The 18,556-nt window shown below is 44.9% G+C and overlaps 3 protein-coding genes across 3 annotated transcripts; 1 reads left to right on the top strand and 2 right to left on the bottom strand.

Annotated features, from left to right (window-relative positions):
• Nucleotides 1-514: 514 nt before the first annotated feature.
• Nucleotides 515-5,334, bottom strand: K441DRAFT_617512 (uncharacterized protein). Its single transcript, XM_067645800.1, has 6 exons — nucleotides 4,828-5,334; nucleotides 4,542-4,768; nucleotides 4,182-4,491; nucleotides 4,004-4,126; nucleotides 3,728-3,956; nucleotides 515-3,680 (listed from the first exon to the last, which is right to left on the bottom strand). Exons 1-6 carry the CDS (start codon nucleotides 4,933-4,935, stop codon nucleotides 838-840), a joined length of 3,840 nt encoding a protein of 1,279 aa, XP_067500084.1. The 5' UTR covers nucleotides 4,936-5,334; the 3' UTR covers nucleotides 515-837.
• A 7,166-nt stretch (nucleotides 5,335-12,500) lies between these two features.
• On the top strand, nucleotides 12,501-13,730 carry K441DRAFT_665866 (S-adenosyl-L-methionine-dependent methyltransferase). The gene is made up of 3 exons (XM_067649564.1): nucleotides 12,501-12,733; nucleotides 12,807-13,073; nucleotides 13,131-13,730. The coding sequence occupies exons 1-3, from the start codon at nucleotides 12,521-12,523 to the stop codon at nucleotides 13,332-13,334; spliced, it is 684 nt and encodes a 227-aa protein (XP_067500083.1). The 5' UTR covers nucleotides 12,501-12,520; the 3' UTR covers nucleotides 13,335-13,730.
• A 1,974-nt stretch (nucleotides 13,731-15,704) lies between these two features.
• On the bottom strand, nucleotides 15,705-17,927 carry K441DRAFT_665864 (uncharacterized protein). Its single transcript, XM_067649563.1, has one exon. The coding sequence runs from the start codon at nucleotides 17,823-17,825 to the stop codon at nucleotides 15,984-15,986; it is 1,842 nt and encodes a 613-aa protein (XP_067500082.1). The 5' UTR covers nucleotides 17,826-17,927; the 3' UTR covers nucleotides 15,705-15,983.
• Nucleotides 17,928-18,556: the final 629 nt, after the last annotated feature.

Genomic DNA, 18,556 nt, shown 5'->3' with positions numbered 1-18,556 from the left:
TATACTAAACTAAAGTGTATCCAATCTAGTTGCATTACTAGTCTACCTTAGTATCTTCTATATAGTTACTACGTTATCTACTAAGCGTTCCTTTTCTACCCTAAGGCTAAGGGGGACTATAAGGATTTTGACAAGATAGTTTTCTCGAAGTACCTTCACGCCGATACGTTCTCCTAACTTATCCCCTACCCTTATAGCTCGTTCTTTCGCTTATTAGTCTCTAAGGATGACCTTAATATCTCCGCTTCTAAGATGTTATACCGCGACGGCGTCTTAGACCCCAAGTTTCCATATATATATTTATAATGCAATAAATAAAATTATTATTAATAATACTAATTTTATCTAGTATTATATAGACCCTATTGTAGTACTTACCCCTAAATACTTTACGCCTTACGGTTAAGTTCTCTATCCTTTAGTTATAAATTTCTAGCTAAGAAAAAGGTTGTTAATACAAAAGCATTTAATTCTTAAGACAAGGGTTTTAAGTATTTTACTATTGAGAATATTTATCTACTACTACGCTTATATAAAATAGAGCATATTACTTAATTAGCTGCTTAGAAAACACTTAAGATTCTTTAAAAGTAAAGTAAAGAGCTAAAGGATAGTTATTAAGTTGCAGATAGCATTTCTACACTTCTAGGAGCAGAATGTTCAGTTTTGAGGGGAAAATGTAAAAAATAGCTAGAGGGTTGATTTAATTACTCGTCCAACCTCCTGATTGAGAGCGGCATACTCGATATCTCTTTCTCGGAAATCTATGATTTCAATGATGAATGTAGTATTTTGGAACTTTTCCCCAAACTAAAAATTTGGAGTGAGACTCTCAGTCTAACGTCGATTGCGATGCTCTTCAGCGGTTTTCGCATATTGACATAGGGCAGACAGGGTCTGTTCGTAACCCCACTCTGTTGTAGGAATCCTCAGCTGCGACTTGCCATTCTCAGCTGTCTCGAGTACTTTTGAGTAGTCTGCGTTACCTTCAATAATGAGGACCTTACACATTTCTAACTTTCCTCCAGCAACCGCATACATTAAGGGTGTGTAATTGTTATTGCAACACGGAGCGTCAACCTCAACCTTAGTAGTGTTCAATAACAGTCTAACGACTTGTGGATTCCCGGAGAGAGCCGCAATGGAGAGTGTGGACCGGCCGTCATCGTCTATCGCTCCGATGCCGTCTGGATAACGCTGGATTAAGATGGGAATAATTTTCTCATGACCATGTTTTGCTGCAATGTGGATCAGATTTTCCCCCTCGGCATATGTCCGCTGCAACTGAGACTGCATCTCGGGTTGTTGACACAGAAATTCCACGACATCCGCTTTGCCAAATTGCACAGCTTGCTGAAGAGCAGTACAGCCATATTCAGAATAGTCTTTTAGACTAAGTCGTCTAATTTTGTCGCGTTCCTGATCCAGGAGGTATTCCACAGAGAAAAGGTCGCCCATGCGCGCCGCGTTGTACAACAGCCAGGACCATGTATCTTCTTCAACAGTGGCGTTCTCTACGAGGAACTCGAAAATCTTGGTTCGTTGTCTCTTTACCAGATCCAGGTCCGTATTGGCTCGATATTTTCCAGGTAATGCAATTAAAAGGATCTTGTAGTCGCGATATTTTGCGACGGTCCTAAAAAAAATTGTTTCGACAAGATCCTTATAACCTCTTTCGATAGCCATCGTCAAAGCGTTTCGATAAAAGGCGCCGTCTGACTTTGAAAAGCTAATTTCGCCTTCGGGAAATTTATCTAGAAGGAAACTGGAGATGTTGACATGGTTGTACTGAACAGCCTCGTATAAACACTCTCCAAGTGCTATTTGAGCAAGCCCACCAACCTCGTGTTTGAAAAGTTCGTTAATGGAATGTAGACTTCCCCGACGTGCAGCCCAGACGCATGCGAGTTTGAAGGAGTCGTGCGAGCGGGCCACGCTACTTGAAAGAATCTTGCGAATAGTGTGAGGATGGTCGAATGTTGCGGCGACAAGGAGGGGATCTAGACTCTCGAAATCCGGAAATTCCCATGACTCATTTACTCGGCCGTATGCTCTTCGGTAGGTTTCAGACCAGTTCCACAGGACAGTAGAATTGTGCTTGGAGAGCGCTACAGCATTCTTCACAAGTCTGCAAGCTTGATCTTTGCTGGCACAGGCGAGGTGATGGGCCCAATGGTAGGAGGCATAACTGAAATAAGCATCAGGGCAGTACTCCAAAACTGGAAGATTGTTTTCGCCCTCCGCCGTGGAGGGGCTCGTTTCGGAATCATTCCAGAGAGAGTCGCTTAGACAGATGAAATCGTCGAGCAGTTCACCTTTCCGGCCATAAAGATTGTTGTCTTCAAACTCCTCGAGTGACAGATACACAACACAGCTACGGGCAACTAGCCCGTGGAAGAACTGATCCTGGCACTTAGGTAAGGTACCGTCTATGCTTATCTCGCCTTTGAAAATTGACTCAGGCAGCTGGGCGCTCAGGAGAAAGTCTTTGAGGGACTGATGAAACAGAGTTATATGAGGTTCCTCAATCCTAGTGAAGGGACTTAAGAGGCTGCGAATCCGCTTTTCGTCGAGCATTTCACGTAGCTCCTCCATGGTGGACGGTTGATTTTCGCTCGATCCAAGGGTCAGGGTGAATGATAATTCGTTGACGGTTAGAGGTCTAACCGCTACTGTAAGAATGCCAAGTGCCTGTAAAACGTAGCGAGCGTTTGGGGGTTCCAGCCGTCCAATCATCTTTGCGTACATTTTTTCCAGATCCGAAGGGATATCTTTGAGAAGTTTCTTCAGACCAACGATATTCGGTAACCCGGTTTCGGTTGACTTGAGATACTCCAATACAACCTTCACCCAAAGAGCACAGTTTCCAGCGTTTTGGGAAAGAAAGTCGAGGAGGAAGGCCTGAACTTCTCCATTAGCATATCTTTGGCTGAAGAATTGGTCGACATGATGTTTCACAATCAGCGGCATATCTTTTTGTTGGTAGTTCTCTAATGGAATACGGACAGGTTGTGATGAGAACTGGTCGAATACCCCAGGCCGATCGAACACCCGAGGCCTAGCGGATAGAAGACACTTGATGCGTGATGACGTTGGTAAATCGAAATATAAACCACCCAAAAATTTGAGCAAGCTTTCGCGGGAGGCTTGGTCACATTCATCGATTGCGTCGATGACGATGAAGAATGGACACTCCGCTTCCCGAATTAAAGACGATACTAACTTTTCTAGTTCGCCCTCTGTTGCTAAAATTGATGCTTCTGCTGCGAAAATCGATGCTTTTCTTTTCTTCACTCGCTCAATTAGGCGGGTCAACAAGTGTCTTTCTTGGTCGATCACCTGAGCAGCCAAACTTCGGAGAATGGTCATGTATTTGCTCCTTTCTCCGTCCTCCCTGCAAAAGAATGAGCATATAACTGGCAGGTCTGGCCCGGATTTGTCTCCAAATTTCTGCTCCAAGGAATCCACAATGGTGGCCATCGCCATAGTTTTGCCGCTGCCCGGATATCCATACACAGAGATAATGTTTGGCTCAGGCTGGTCACGCCAGGTAACGAATGGTGAGTTCAAATTTCCAAAAAACAAACTGCCGCTATCTTTCGCGCGACTTTCACGAAGCGTTCGCCGGAAATCAACCTCGCTCAGAGGGTTCGACTGAAGATTCTCTTTACAACGGCGCTCTGTTCCATTCTTAGTAATTTCTTCTTATACGTTGATCTCTTCTTACCATCTTCCAGTAATTTATCAATCTTCTTGCTCTGTTCCTGTTGGAGATGCAGAATATGCGAGTGAATGGTTATGTTGGAATGAAGGATTTCCATGTGTTTGTTGAAATCATTTACGATAGGAGAAATACGATCTCGGAAAATACCTGCCAGTAAAGAGCGATCTCTCGAAAGCATATGATCTGCGTCAAGTTTGAAGCGAAGAAGGTCTTCGTAAATCGAGATGAGTGACTACACGGCATTAGTATTATTAAAGAAATATCTTTGAGATAGCTTACATCGTGAACAAAATGACTAGTATTTTCCATCTCAGCGAGGTCCTTAATAGCTGGAATATGGTTGAGCATCACACCGATATTTTCACTCAACTCTCCGAGGCCGTCAACGATGCGGACAATAAGCTGGGGATTAGTAACGTTAGCAATGGGCCGAACTCCTACTGCCGGGATGCTATACCAAGACAGTTGACTGAACTAGCCCGAAGGAAGCCGATGCAATAGGATCGACCGACGCTATTGGCGTAGCATAGGCCAAAATGGATCCAACTTTCTTTACAATAGGTCCCAATTTCTCTAGAACTTGACAAAATTTTGATTCGTCCCTCCGCTTGACATCAACCCTTCTCAGCTCGTTGAAGATTCCATCCACCGACTGGAATTGTAATGATTGAAAGGGGGCCGAGTTTTGTTCACCGCGGGCTTTGTATATTCGATCCCACGCTTCCTGGATGGCGGAATTTCCTGATGTAACAGCGCCATCCCCGGAGCTATATGTCAGTGAGCTTTGTTCCATCCGTGCGTTTAGGGTTTCACAAACATAGCACTGCTCAAACCGTGGTTTGTAACATTTGGCTCCGAGTCGCTCGTGTCGTTTATGCTGGCGCTGGTATTGTTCACTGGCGCTGTTTTCGGGCATCTATTGAGCGGATGCTCTGAAATCGGCGGTGTACGTGCTAGTTGCACTCTAGGGGTTTCATCAGGATCAATTGAGCTGCTTTCAGTGAATGCCGATAATTTGCGAGTTTCCCCACATTCTTTATGGCGCTAGGATATGTTAGGAAAGCTCTTACTGTCAAGTTAGGATAAATCGAAGGAATGCTCACCGTCCATAATGCGGCCCCTGCCCATCCATGCCGTGGAGTTTTAGATATCTCCGCCTCGAGGGAATCTCCTGAAATTTTGGAGCGGATTTTTGCTGTTATGGAATGCATGCCTAATGTTACTGGTGCTTCGTATTAGCTTGATCTTATGAGTGGAAATTGAGCAGCTGTCTATTATTACAAGAGTTTGTCGGCAGAGAATTGATAACAACAAATGCACAAAGATGCCCAAAAACCGCAAAACGCTACCGCGAATATCTTACGGGTGATGCGAAAGTATTAAAGGCCGTTGAAGAGTGCCCATCGCTATTCGAAACGAAGTCTCTGCGGCACAGTCGTGTCATTTTCCAGAAATAGGACTACGGATCAACACCCTGGGCGCGTAGCTGAAACGCCTCTCATATTGAGCCATTAGTCTACAGTGTCGGATTTCTTTGCTTTTCACAATTGGGTGCCGCTTGCGACCCAAGTCTGCATGAGGGAACTTTGGACAGTTTTAACCATGTTGAGATAAAATTGTGGATGCAGGTTCACTTCATAATTATGAAAGCCCAGGCCGAACGTTGAGGGTGACTAAGGGAGCTGTGAGGGGTTGGCCTTGGCAATTAGTCAGTGTTACAATGTCAGCCTTTCCCTCCAAAACTGCAAGAGCTGCGAAGCTATTACATGTCCTATTACACTGTAGAAGGGAGCCCTCGTGCTGCAGCGCCCCTTATCACGTCAGGGTCCAACGAGTAAGTGGTCCGTGCGGGAACACCGTTTTCAAATCCGCACAAATACCTACCGCAATGCATTCTAATCGTGCTAGAATTTCTGCAGAAAGGATAAGTGCTAGTAACCTCATATTGAGCGACTCAACTTCAAAGAATAAGCTTATATATTAAAATACTATGGAGTTTGGCCTCTATCAAAAGCTTCGTATTGCTGAGTACGGGCGTTAAATGCAGTTCAATTAATTGGCTGGATCTTATCGATAACAATTGGACCCGAATTGACGTGCTAAGGGATAGAGACGGTGGGTGAATAGATTTATTGTCCTCTGAACCTCCTAGGCGGCTGGAATGTGAGTAGTTCTGTCCGAAATAACCGCCGATTCAACGTCAGGAAAACGGGAGAGTGGTAGGGGCTAGCTAGGGGCTGGCCCGGGGCTGGCCCGGGGTCATTTTAGCTGGATCCGCTGATCTGCTCATGTACACTTCTTTACGCTAGCCCTGGGCCCCATTAGCAACATTAGCAACATTAGCAATATTAGCAACATTAACGTATCCGTGCCAAGGCTTTGGCTTATTCAGCCAAAGTGGACTCGTCCACACTCGCCGCAGGCGAGTGCCTGCACTTAATACGATATTACCATTAATACAATATTTTTAATCAACCATCTAGATTTAACCTCAATTGACACTTCAACCACGCCAGTTATTATATTGATTTTTGTATAATAGAGCACCTATAGAGCGCATAGACGCCCAAATAAGCTGTAATTGATTATATACTGGCTAATAAGCTTAAAAATAACGTTTCTTCTTAGCGACTGGCATGCCTTTTATCCAACTATACTCCAGTTAAAGCTCTTTTATTTTAAATTAAAGCCAATTTTAAACCATCTTTCGTGCCGTATATAAATAAATAGCTCCCATTAATAACTTTAAGATTATATAAGACCGTTACTAGCGAGATCGGCGTAATTATACAATTAAAGTTATGGTTCTTAGCTTACCAACTGCTTAATCACCAGCAATAGATATACTATATACGCTAAACAGCGTACGCTTAACGTTCTTACTTAGCTCCTTATTCTTAAAGCAATAATTAATATTACGCTTAAGCGTACGGATAAATATAACCACCTATTAATCTTTACTAATCCTAATACAAAAGCCTGTTTTATTAAAGTTCTAAGTATCCGTAGTTATAATTCCATATAGCTTAATAATCTTAATTAAGCCATTAAACCACCTAAAGATAGCATCTTTATTATATACAATTACGCAATTAAGATTAAGGAATTACTAACGGCGAAGATAAAGCTTAGGGTTGCGTTTAAGCCATCGCTTTACCTATTATGGATTGGCTAAAGGTAGAGGTCCTAGACCGTTATGGCTGCGCTAAAAAAGGTAATTTGCACACGCTATAATTATTAGTAGCCGTACGCAGATTCTAAGCTTATTAAGATAAGCTATATAATCGTAAAGAGCGCTATCTTAAGCCTCTAAGAGCTTATATGTGCTAGAAGGACGTTAAAAACGTATTATATAACCTTTTAAATAAGCAAAAAGCCGCTAATAAGGAAGATTTTTCTTACGCGCCAGCTGCTTATAATTAGGCTTTTTAACGTCTCTTATAAACTCCAGAGCCTAATTAATCTAATCATCTATCTAGATCTACAATTCCGACATTGTTGTTGTTATATAACGCGATAATAATTAGATAGTTGATTAAAAATATCGTATTGATAGTAATATCGTATTAAGTGCAGGCACTCGCCTACGGCGAGTATAGACGAGTCCACTTTGGCTAAATAAGCCAAAGCCTTGGCACGGATAGTTGGTATGCAAGTAGCCCATATAAGCAAGTAGCCCACGTTAAAACCCTACCAAAAATTCAAGAATTCATACCTTAATATCTTAACAACCACTTAATAATAAATTCTAATAATTTAGATTTAGACTTTTATATATACTTTACAGCTTCTATTAAAGTTGCATAGTAAATAAATTTAGTAGTTTTTAAGTTATAGTAATATGGCCTCGTTTCGGCCCCCAAATTTTAATATCTTAAAAACTACTAAACTATTTACTATATAACTTTAATAAAAGCTATAAAGTATATATAAAAGTCTAAATCTAAATTATTAGAATTTATTATTAAGTGGTTGTTAAGATATTAAGATATAAATTCTCGAATTTTTAGTAGGGTTTTGACGTGGGCCACTTGCTTGCATGGGCCACTTATATACCAACTACGTTAGCAATATTAGCAATATTAGCAATATTAGTAATATTAATAATATTAATTTTAAAAATTATAATATATCTTTTTACTATAGTAGTTATAATATTTTCTATAACTGCAATATTTATATAGGAATAATAATAGGTTTTAAATTTTTAAATTTAGTTATTAAGCAATTAATTAAAATAAGTGGAAAGCCTCTTGCAGAGGCTCCAAATCGTTAATTAACGATATTCCTAATAATCCACCGGCCGTGTACTAACTTCCTAACTAGGCCTAGCACCCGCCTACCCGCCTGCCTACCTACCTACCTACTTGCCTACTTGCCTACCTACTTACCTACCTACCTACCTACCTACCTACCTACCTGCCTGCCTATACCTACCTATCTATACCTACCTATATATGCCTACCTGTCTATACCTACCGTCTATATCTGTCTATAGTATCTAATTCAATTTAATTCGGTAGCAGGCTAATATCGAGGCTCTGCTTCGATTTAATCGATTAATTAAGTTATTCGTGGTATTACTAACTAGTTATTTAAACGATCGTCGTCTAGTCCTAATAACGGTCGTCTTAATAACAGTCGTCTGGTTCTGGCGACGGTCGTCTAGTCCTGATAACAGTCGTCCTAATAACAGTTATCTAGTTCTAGTAACGGTCGTCTGGTTCTAGCGACGGTTATCTAGTCCTAATAACAGTTATCCTAATAACAGTCGTCTAATTCTAACGACGGTCGTCTAGTTCTAGCGACGGTCGTCTAGTCCTAATAACGGTCGTCCTAATAATAGTTATCTAGTTCTGGCGATAGTCGTCTGGTTCTAGCCATAGTCATCTACTAGCTGCCATTGTAATACCTTCCTAGGTAGAGAGGATAAAAGGAAGAGTAAAAAATAGGTATATAAGGGGTATGTAAAGACACATAGAGGCTGCTAGGAATAGAGTGGGGACCTAATAGCACTATAGGCCGCTATCAGGACAATTAAGATAACTAGGAAAATCAAAGTCCTACTAGGAGCCTGCTAGGAAGCCTGCTAAGAGCCTACTAGGAGGCCTTTAGGATTTTAATACCCTAATAGCAATAAACATAATAATAGTAATAATATTTATTTTATAGCTATAAGCTAGCATAATGCTAGCGTATAGCTCTAAGGCCTAGCTAATATAGCAAAAAGCTAGCGTAGAGCTCTAGGGGGTCAGCTAATATAGCGGAAAGCTAGCGTATAGCCCTAGGGGGTCAGCTAATATAGCGGAGAGCTAGCCCCGGGCCCCAAAAACACTTTTAGCGAAACTAAATTTCGTGCGCCACCTCCCGTTTTCCTGACGAAGGCCGTCTGCCCTACCACCAATTTGTCCTCCCTTCGTTAACTTTTAGCAATCGATTAAATAGCAAGAAGCTATAATAAAGGGCGCTACTAATCATACACCCCCTAAATACTATGCGGATACTCACTGCCTAAACAGGCTTAGATCCTTCCACTTCAGGTTAAACATCACGTGTATTGTGAAAGTCAAATTATTTAAATGCAACTTTTATGATTTCAAATATAGTACAAGTAGTAGAGTCTAAATTAGATTTGGAACGTGTCAAAAGACCATTTAGTAAAGTCTGCCTAAAAGGGCAAGGCCCCCCGACCTTATAAAGCCTCTTAAATACTCCCGCTAAAAGGTTATAAATTATCCGTGGTAGTATCTTAACTTCTATTACCATTCTTACCACCTATACTACCTTTAAGATCTTCCTAAGTTGACAGGTAGAACAGCGCAATACTTTACGAGGCGCCGCGTGAACTAGATTGGGTACTATCGCCTCTATTTAACGTCTGCGAACTTGTCGATCCAGGTCGGGTTTTGAAACGGGTTTCCTTACCACCGTCTTACTACTGTCTCGGTCAGCGACCCAGTCAACGACTCGGTCGACGACTCGGTCACCGACATAGTCTACTGTCCCTTTTTCTTATGTATACATAGAGGCTATAGAGCCACATTTCAATAGACAGAGTTCTCATTCTTTTCTTACAATCGGTGCACGGACTACCAATCGACAGAACTGCCTCCGCGTCCACGCCCGCGCCCACGCCTACCGCGCCCGCGAGTAGTATAACCAGTATTTCGTTTAAACACTGAAAGCTCTCGACGAGTAGAGTTATCAACGCGATTGGTAGTTGTAGAGCTAGATGTAGAGCCAGCCGGCGACCGCACGGGTAATTGTAAGTACAAAGGGATACCCTGTTATGCGAGAGCCAGTATAGCGCATTCTGGCCTTGGTATAGTCGCGACCTTTAGCGCATCGTAGCCATAGTTTTCGGCATAGTCGGTGGCAGGGCGCAAAGGTGGGCGTAAAGGTAGGCTTAATAATTTAGAGCTTCTTCTAGAGCTTCTTCTAGAGCCTCTTCTAGAGCCTTACTAGATAATTAACTTAATTACAAATTAAACAAAGCCATTAAATTAGATACTAGTACCTTACTAATTGACGCCAAAAGATGCACGGATCAAGACAATTCTAATCTAGAGGTAATTTGCAACCGAACATACCCTAATATCTAAAGTTTGGCTTATCAACAAGAGCCCTCTAAGATTGATTTTGGTGTTCCTAGTTGAACGCCGACCGCTTACGAATATAGCTTTCTAGTGGTTGCGCACGGGCCACCACTTTGCAGAACAGAGTGTTATCTTATCTCAGGTGCCTCAGCCGCTTCTCCAAGGAATTTATGGCGTTGCATGGCCCCACTCTCTTGCCACAGCCCCACCCTGCCAACTCGTGCGAACTCCTGAGCCAATCAGCGGCGCGTACTAGCTCCTGCGGACTCCTAAGCCAATAAAACGTCGCGCTACCCCCTAGCCCCCTGTAACCCCTAAGAGATTATGGACGCGTGTTTGGTGCAACTCGTATGCCATTTCCAATATATGTTAAATTTAAATAGCTATACTAGGGCCAATTTAGCAGCTATTACTACAGTTCGCGATATATTTACATTATAACCTCTCCTACTAATATATTCTAATTAATTAAACTAGCTAACTAACGTATTAGGGGGCGAAGTACAGCCTTAAAGTTTAAAGACGTGTTTTTGAACCCGTATTTACCTAACCACCCCCATTAATACGGCGACCGTACTCTACCACCACAACTCTATTTACTATTAAACTTTATAAGGTACCTCTTGTACCCTATTATAAACAGCTCACCTAATTATACTATACCTAACTGTCGTGCTGTGGGGCTGCTTCGCAGTAGGGGGGAAGCTTTAGGCAGAGGCTCGTGCAGAGCTTCGAGTAGAGCTTCGAGCAGAGCTTCGAGCAGAGCTTCGAGCAGAGCTTCGAGCAGAGCTTCGAGCAGAGCTTCGAGCAGAGCTTCGAGCAGAGCTTCGTGCAGAGCCTTGTGCAGAGCGTCGTGCAGGCGTGCAGACGTGTAGATTGCAGACGTGCAGACGTGCAGACATTCGTACGGGTGTTTGGTAGATTGATCGTATAGACGTTTATAGAGCCGTTCGTGTAGACGATTATAGAGTCTTCCTAGTATATCAGTGCTGCGTATTAGGAGAGATTTAGAGCTCCGTATTAAGCTTTGAGTAGAGCTTCGAGTAGAGCCTCGCGTAGAGCTTTTAAGCAGAGCTTTTGAGCAGAGCTCCGTGCAGAGCNTTGAGTAGAGNTTCGAGCAGAGCGTCGTGCAGAGCTCCGTGCAGAGCCTTAAGTAGAGCTTCGAGCAGAGCGTCGTGCAGAGCTTCGAGCAGGGCTTTGATAGAGCTTTGAGTAGAGTCTCGTGCGGAGCTTTGAGCAGGGCTTTGATAGAGCTTCGAGCAGAGCCTTGTGTAGAGCCTTGAGTAGAGCTTCGAGCAGAGCGTCGTGCAGAGCGTCGTGCAGAGCTTCGAGCAGAGCTTTGATAGAGCTTTAAGTGGAGCTTTGATAGAGCTTTGAGTAGAGCCTCGTGTAGAGCTTCGAGTAGAGCTTTAAGCAGAGCTTCAAGCAGAGCAGAGCTTTGAGCAGAGAGCTTCTCTATATAGACCTTGTATTTAGGCTTGTTTTTGAAGGCCTTGTAAACGGCTTTGTATAGAGCTTTGAGCAGAGCTTTGTATAGGCGTTCGTGCAGGCGTTCGTGCAGGCGTTCGTGCAGGCGTTTGTGCAGGCGTTCGTATAGGCGTTCGTACAGGCGTTCGTACAGACGTTTGTAGAGATATTAGGGGCATAATCAGGCTCTATTGCGGATGGATTCTATAGAGCAAGAGGAGGGCTTTCGAATGGAGGTATCGGCGAGTTGAGTGGTGGTATATTAGGGGGCGATATACGGCGTTGAAGGCAAAACAGCAGTCGTCTACTAGCAAGAGTGGCACACTCTTACAAAACGCGACCATAATCCCTCAGACCCTCGGAGAGGAATCCACCTCGGCGCTCTGTAATTGGCTGCTAAAGCTAGCGCAAGCACTAACGCCTGCGGCGTACGTTAGGCTGCGGCGCCGGTCGCTAATTGGCTTAGGAGTTTGCAGGAGTCACAGGGGTTACAGAGGTGTGGCGGTGCCAGCCGTTGATTGGCTCAGGAGTTTGCAGGTGAGGTGGATTTTCTCTCCGAGGGTCCGAGTCAACTGAGATAATGTTATCTTAATTTTGGTGATGGGGCACGTGATTGATTGTAATGCGAGCTATACCCCTTTAGAAGCTAGCCCGTTGGCATGGTTGTTAAGAATTTCCTCCACCCTTCTCTTGTTTCGTCTCGACTTTCTTAGCAAACGACTATTTTCTCCAAATGTCCTCGATGGCGGCTGTTAGAACCAAGGAGGAGGAGCTGGCCTACGCTTCCTTCTGGGATCAGCGGTACCTGAACTCTAGTGGCGATTATCCTACGCATGAGTGGTTTAAAAATTTCGAAAGCCTGAAGACGTTCTTTAACAAGCACCTTGTAGAACTAAAAGGTCCGGATACCAACCCACGCATCCTTCATCTTGGATGTGGTGATAGTGTAAGCAGTGTCCTGCCATTTCTGCTTCTTGGCATAGCTCAGGCTGATCTATAGTACTCTTCTGCTAGAAAAGACCGTCCCTATCGACCTTCTATCCTTAGGTTATCAGAACCAAATATGTATTGATTTCTCAAGTGTCGTCATACAGCTTATGTCGCAGCGCCATACAGATAAGCCTAATATTGAGTGGATAGTCGGAGATGTACGCGAGATGACTCAGATCGCGGACGGAACAATTGACGTTGCGTTTGATAAAGGGACACTGGACGCAATGGTATCTGGTAGCCTCTGGGATCCCCCAGACATGGTGAAGACGAACATTAAGCGTTATGTAGACGAGGTATTTGGATTTATACCGTTCCCTGGCCTGCGCTAATTCTGCCGCTAATTTTTCTAGATTGCTCGAGTCCTGAAACCTGGCGGGTTGTTCCTCTATATTACCTACCGCCAACCGCACTTTATGAAGCCGTTTCTGATCCGTGAGGGAATATGGATTTTGGCGGTTGAGGATCTGGAGGATGAGAAAGGGTCTTTTGGCTACTTCGGCTTCATCATAACGAAGGCGTGTGACTCCCTTGGTGGCGCTCAAGGCAAAAATTGAGCCTAGAGTTCGCAACTCCTTGCCGATAGGATGGATGTAGTAGACAAGCCTGAAAGATCCCGATTTGGCACCATGGCAGGATCTCATGAGACAGGACCACTGCCATGACAGATTTCACGGCAGTTGAACCCAACAAGGGCTCAACAGCGCTGTCAGACGTGATGCAGCACCGGGGAGATTAAGTAATCCCACTTCTCAAGGTCGAACTCACGGTCGAGAGATGGTAGCTACTTTTTTCAGGCATCCGTAACGTTTGACGAGGTTAGGCAAACATGCGCGTTATTTAAATATAATTATGGCCTTTTTTAATAAAAAGGTTAAAAAAAAAAAATTTAACTATTAAAAGAATATTACTAGTATTTGTTATGGGACTACTCCGTAACGCCTTATACAAACCACCTGCCGTATTCTATCACGTTCTGCCGCATTCTACCGCGTTTAACCAATTTCTACCTACCTGTTTCTACCGCAATATCCGTAACTTCTACTAAATTTTACTAAGCCTACCGAATTCTACTAAAACTACTACCTAGGTCCTATCCTACCCCGTATGTAGTATAATACCTGTTAGGCCGATGACTGGCCTGGTGGAAATAATATATATAATGCTCTATAAGGAAGAAATTAAGGGGCTCAATAGCCCGAGAAGATATCGTATCAATAGTAGATCGTCGATCCGTATCGCGATAAGATTAGATTTCGCCTACCCTGTATAAGAGATTCCCATACATTATGGGTCGTCGCTTTGAGCAACCTTCTCTGCCATGAAGGGAGCATGGGATCTTCATCGGAGGAGTCCTTAACGAGTTTCCTCAAGCACTCGAGTCTTGATCGGATCTATTATATCAACATTGTCGGTCGTATTAGTTCAAGAGATCAAAAGGCTTACCAGGCTAATTTTATTTGACTGACGAGTGGCTTCGGTAGTAGCATCCTGGAAAGCTTCGTATGCAGCGGCCAGATCTATTGTTCCGGTAGGAATTAGTCTAACTTTGAAGCAGCTACCTCCCACCTTCTAAGATCCATTTTGCAGTACTAGATTGAATTACCTTTCGTTGCACCGATAGCATTGCTTAGAAGAAGCTGCTACGCTAACAATGGCTGTAGCCTCAGCCATAAGATATTAAGATCTATTTGAGACCTAGGTTGACATTTAGTTGCTTGCCTATATTCAGACCGGTAAGGCGTAGGGTAACTTAGATAATATGGCTGCTAAGCATAGAGGAGGCCTAGAAGAGCCGTACAGGCTGCACTAAGGTTGAAATCATGACATAACATTAGTATTAGTATTATGCCAATCATAAATGCAGACTGGAAGTGCAATAGATTCCGGTCGATCAAACGCGGCAAGTGATTGTCCATCATTCGACCAGGCTGAATTGACTGTCATCTTCAAGCCGCATAAGACGCATGAGAGGGCCATCAGCAAGCTCGGGTTAATGAAGTTATACGAATAGACGAAAAAGGGGCACCTAAGAGTCGAGTAGCCAAAGGACAGCCACTGTGTTGGCTAGCAAGTGTATAGAAGGACACTCTAGACCGGTTGGGGAGGTTGACGGGGCAGGCAAGAGCAGCTAGCCTAAGATGCAGAGGCTTGTATCACGTAGCCGCATAGGCATGCTTAATATGCGATATTAGATGATTCGTTCTAAATGTCGCCACTATAAGTAAGGAGAGCGGCCGACCGGCACCGACCAAAGTATTGTAAGCTCAGAGTGTAATAGAGAAGTCCCAAGTGGGTCCCGTTTTGGTGCCGCCATCTGGCAGCCTTATTTTGGACCCCTCAAAACGTGCTAGTGCGGAGCATCACGTGCATAACGAAGCCAAAGTGAAGCACCATGTCGATTGCATGCCCCTATCCTATCGTATTTCAGCCCATCACATCGAATCCTATCACACGCAACGGAAAGATTATATGGAAGAAGACCAGGCGGCCGCTCCTCTCGGGGACTGGCTGTATCCCACCATCAAACATTTCTGGTGCCACGTGCACGACAATGACCACCTTGCCAAGTAATAGAACAGGTGGGGCGTCCGCTATGACGTGCATCTCAACTTGTGCATTGCAATTTGTGCATTGGACCCAGCCATACGTTAGGTAGCGACCGAAATATTATCGTTCTCTCGAGCCACGTAGTAGCCTCTCCGGTCAGGACGTAATCCTCCTGGCTATCTAGGTCCACCAAAGGGGCGAGGTCCTTGGCCAGCAGTGATGTAGGGGCGCAACTCCCGACATACTTCTGGTGAGTCTCCTCATAACATTGTTGAGACACGCATGTGAACGGTTGCCCGGAGAAAGTCGAATTGCTTGGTAGTTGAGTTGCTTGCAAGTCAAATCACATTAGAGTTAAATTAATTAAGAGTCGAATTACTTGCGTGCAAATCGCCTAAGAGTTAAATTAAGATAGTAGTGTTAAGAAAAGACCTATAAACTATTGGAGATGGTCGTGTATCAAGCTAGGGATAATGTATGTATGCTAACTCGACACTACAGCCAGAGGAAACTCCAACTCTCTAACAACAGCCAAGCTATCCTTCATTTACAGATCCAAATCCAGTCCCTAAAAGTTCACTCACTGCTGGTAAGTCCCCAAATTCTCATCACCACGGCCCAACCACAAGCTAACATTCAATGTATTAGCGACTTCACTAAGTTTTTGCCTTCCCTGCCACTTTCCCCAGACGCTCCACCACTGATTTTATAAACGGCCCTGTACCCCAAGAGCATACATTATTAAGTCTAACTATAAATTCTTTCCCGCGCTCCAGCAATAGCGCATTACAAGAATCTAAAAGCTTTGAGTTAAACATACGCACACTATCTTCAACGACGGTCCAGTGGACCCAGAGCTCGTGGATGGGGCCTTGGGTGGTAATGGAGAAGAAGAGCGGGGGTTCAGTGTTCGAAGACGTGGGCAGGGTTGTTGCGTGATCTACCAGGTCATCCAGATCAAGCTGTATCTTGAGCCCACAAGCTCCGGAAACAGCGGCTTGGTTCTCTGCCTCAAAGATTTGTTTGCCGGTAGAGTAGGCCTTGCCCTCAACAACAGCAAATGGGAAGGCAAGATCTAAGGCGCGTGGGGCGGGTACTGAGATCAGTACCGGTTCAAGCGGCCCGTCTTCGTGCTGCACCATCTCGTTCTGGAGCCATGTGAGGAATTTCCTGGCATTTACCTTGTTAAGATTTTCTGCCGCGAGAGCAGAGATGAGAGCTGTCAGTTGTATGCCCATTGAGATGTCGGGACGTGGGGTTTTGATTGAGGAGCGATCTCCCCCTTTCTCTAGGATAGGGGGAGCTGGAGGAGGCCTCGTGTTTGATTCCCGTGAATCGTCGGCCGGTATATGAGTGGTTGAAGATTCAGGGGACATGTACGGCTCGCGAGTAGACGGTTGCTGGCGCTTCCGCGGTGGAGCCGAGGCGTCGTCAACCCCCGGTTGTCGGACACCGGCCATGAAGCTTAAACTAAAATGCGACTGCTTTGGGACCACTGGCTTAAGCTCCTCTCGCCAGTCGGCTTTTTCATGGAGACATAGGTTCATAAGACCTAGAGCCTTGAGAGCAGTGTGGAGTAGATCAATGAAGTCATCTTCGCCAGCCTGAGCCCTAACATTTTTGAGGCAGCCGTTGCGGAGTTCCTGGGATATGACAATGAGTTCGACTCGGCGCTCGTCGGAGACCGGGCGATTAATAATGCGGTCAATAGCGGCTTCAATGCAGTCAGGCGGCTCAGCGTGGATGTGGATCTCGGCGGTCGCAAGATGCTTGTGGCGGTAGACGGCGGTGGCGTTAGAGGAGCGTTGGGATCGGTCTGTCCCCGCTTCCGATGAGGCTACTATGGAACGCCGTGACGATGTCCGTTTGAGAGCCGGAAGACTATTGGTAGGTTCCATGTCTTCCCTACTCAATATTTCCAATCTCTGTAAGTTCTCCTTAGAGAGCTTGTCCTTAGAGGGAAGGAGTTCTTGGGGCTCTTCTGAACGGTGCACGCCTTCTGGCTCGTCGGCTTTAGCTACAAAGTCTTCTTGCAAGTTATCTTCAGAGAGCTCGTGTTTGGAGGAAGAAGTTCTTCGGGGCCGTTTTGGAGGGCGCACGACTTCTAGATGTTCAGGTTTAGCTGTAGAGTCCCGCGAACGCTTCCGTTCGCTACTAGTCGAGCGAGGCTGGGGAGGAGGTCGTCGTGGCTCTTCTAAACAGCGCACGTCTTCCGGCTCGTTAGCTTTAATTATAGAGTCTTCTTGCAAGTTCTTAGTGAACTTGTGTTTGGAGGGAGGAGTTCTTCGGGCCTGTTTTGAAGGTCGTACGCCTTCCAGCTCGTTGGCTTTAGCCTCAAGGTCTTGCAAGCGCTTCCGTTTGGTGCAGCCCGGCCGAGGGGTGGGTGAGGTAAGGGCGGGAGATGGTTGGATAAGTGGGGCCTGGGGAGCGTTCAGAGGGCCAGTTTCGCATTGCCGCCTGATGTTCTCGGGGGTAGCAGAATCAGCTCGCGGAGCCATGGGTATGGAAAGAGAGAAGCGTAACGCGTAGTGCGGCGCTGAATATATAATGACGGGATGAACGGAGGATGGATACGGGAGTACGGCGTGGGGTGAGGTTACGATGGAGGACGCGAGCATGTCTGACGTTCTAGGCTTGGCGCTGGCGAGGGGTCGAAATGGAGGCGACAGCTTCCCCTATAGCCACCTTTTTCTAATTGGATATACGACTGGCGCTCTAAGAGCTCCAAAGCCTTAAAATCCACTCCACGCCACCAATTAAATCACCGGATCCACAGCCAATGCAAATCGGCTCCAGCCAAACGCGCCAAATCGGCTCCAATCTAAATAGATCACTGGTCTGGAGCTCTACTCGCTGGGCCTTTGCCCTTTCGAAAGAGACGATGCATTGCCCCAGGCTCTAGTCTATGAGCATCTCTGTGATCGTAAATTTTAGTTGAAGGTATCAAAACGCCGATACATGGTTGGCCTTTATATCTTATTAGGGTCACATAGGAAAAAGACAGAGATTATGAGCGCTATGATGCATTTGGAGTGGCATGTTTTCGCCTGCATGCTGCGGGTGTCACATATCCCTGTGTTCTTGAACCGCGCAACGAATCAGCGAAGCTGAACTGCAACTTATTTGAAACACTAAGTGTGATCAAAGCTAGATACCCAAGGGTCATGAAATGCCGCGCCGCAATTGCAATTAATTAGGAGAGGGGCTAAAATCAAGGACCTTATTCGTC

Source organism: Cenococcum geophilum (assembly GCF_001692895.1).
Source record: "Cenococcum geophilum 1.58 unplaced genomic scaffold K441scaffold_46, whole genome shotgun sequence".
NCBI classification, from domain to species: domain Eukaryota; kingdom Fungi; phylum Ascomycota; class Dothideomycetes; order Gloniales; family Gloniaceae; genus Cenococcum; species Cenococcum geophilum.
This window is presented reverse-complemented; position numbering and strand designations above follow the sequence as displayed.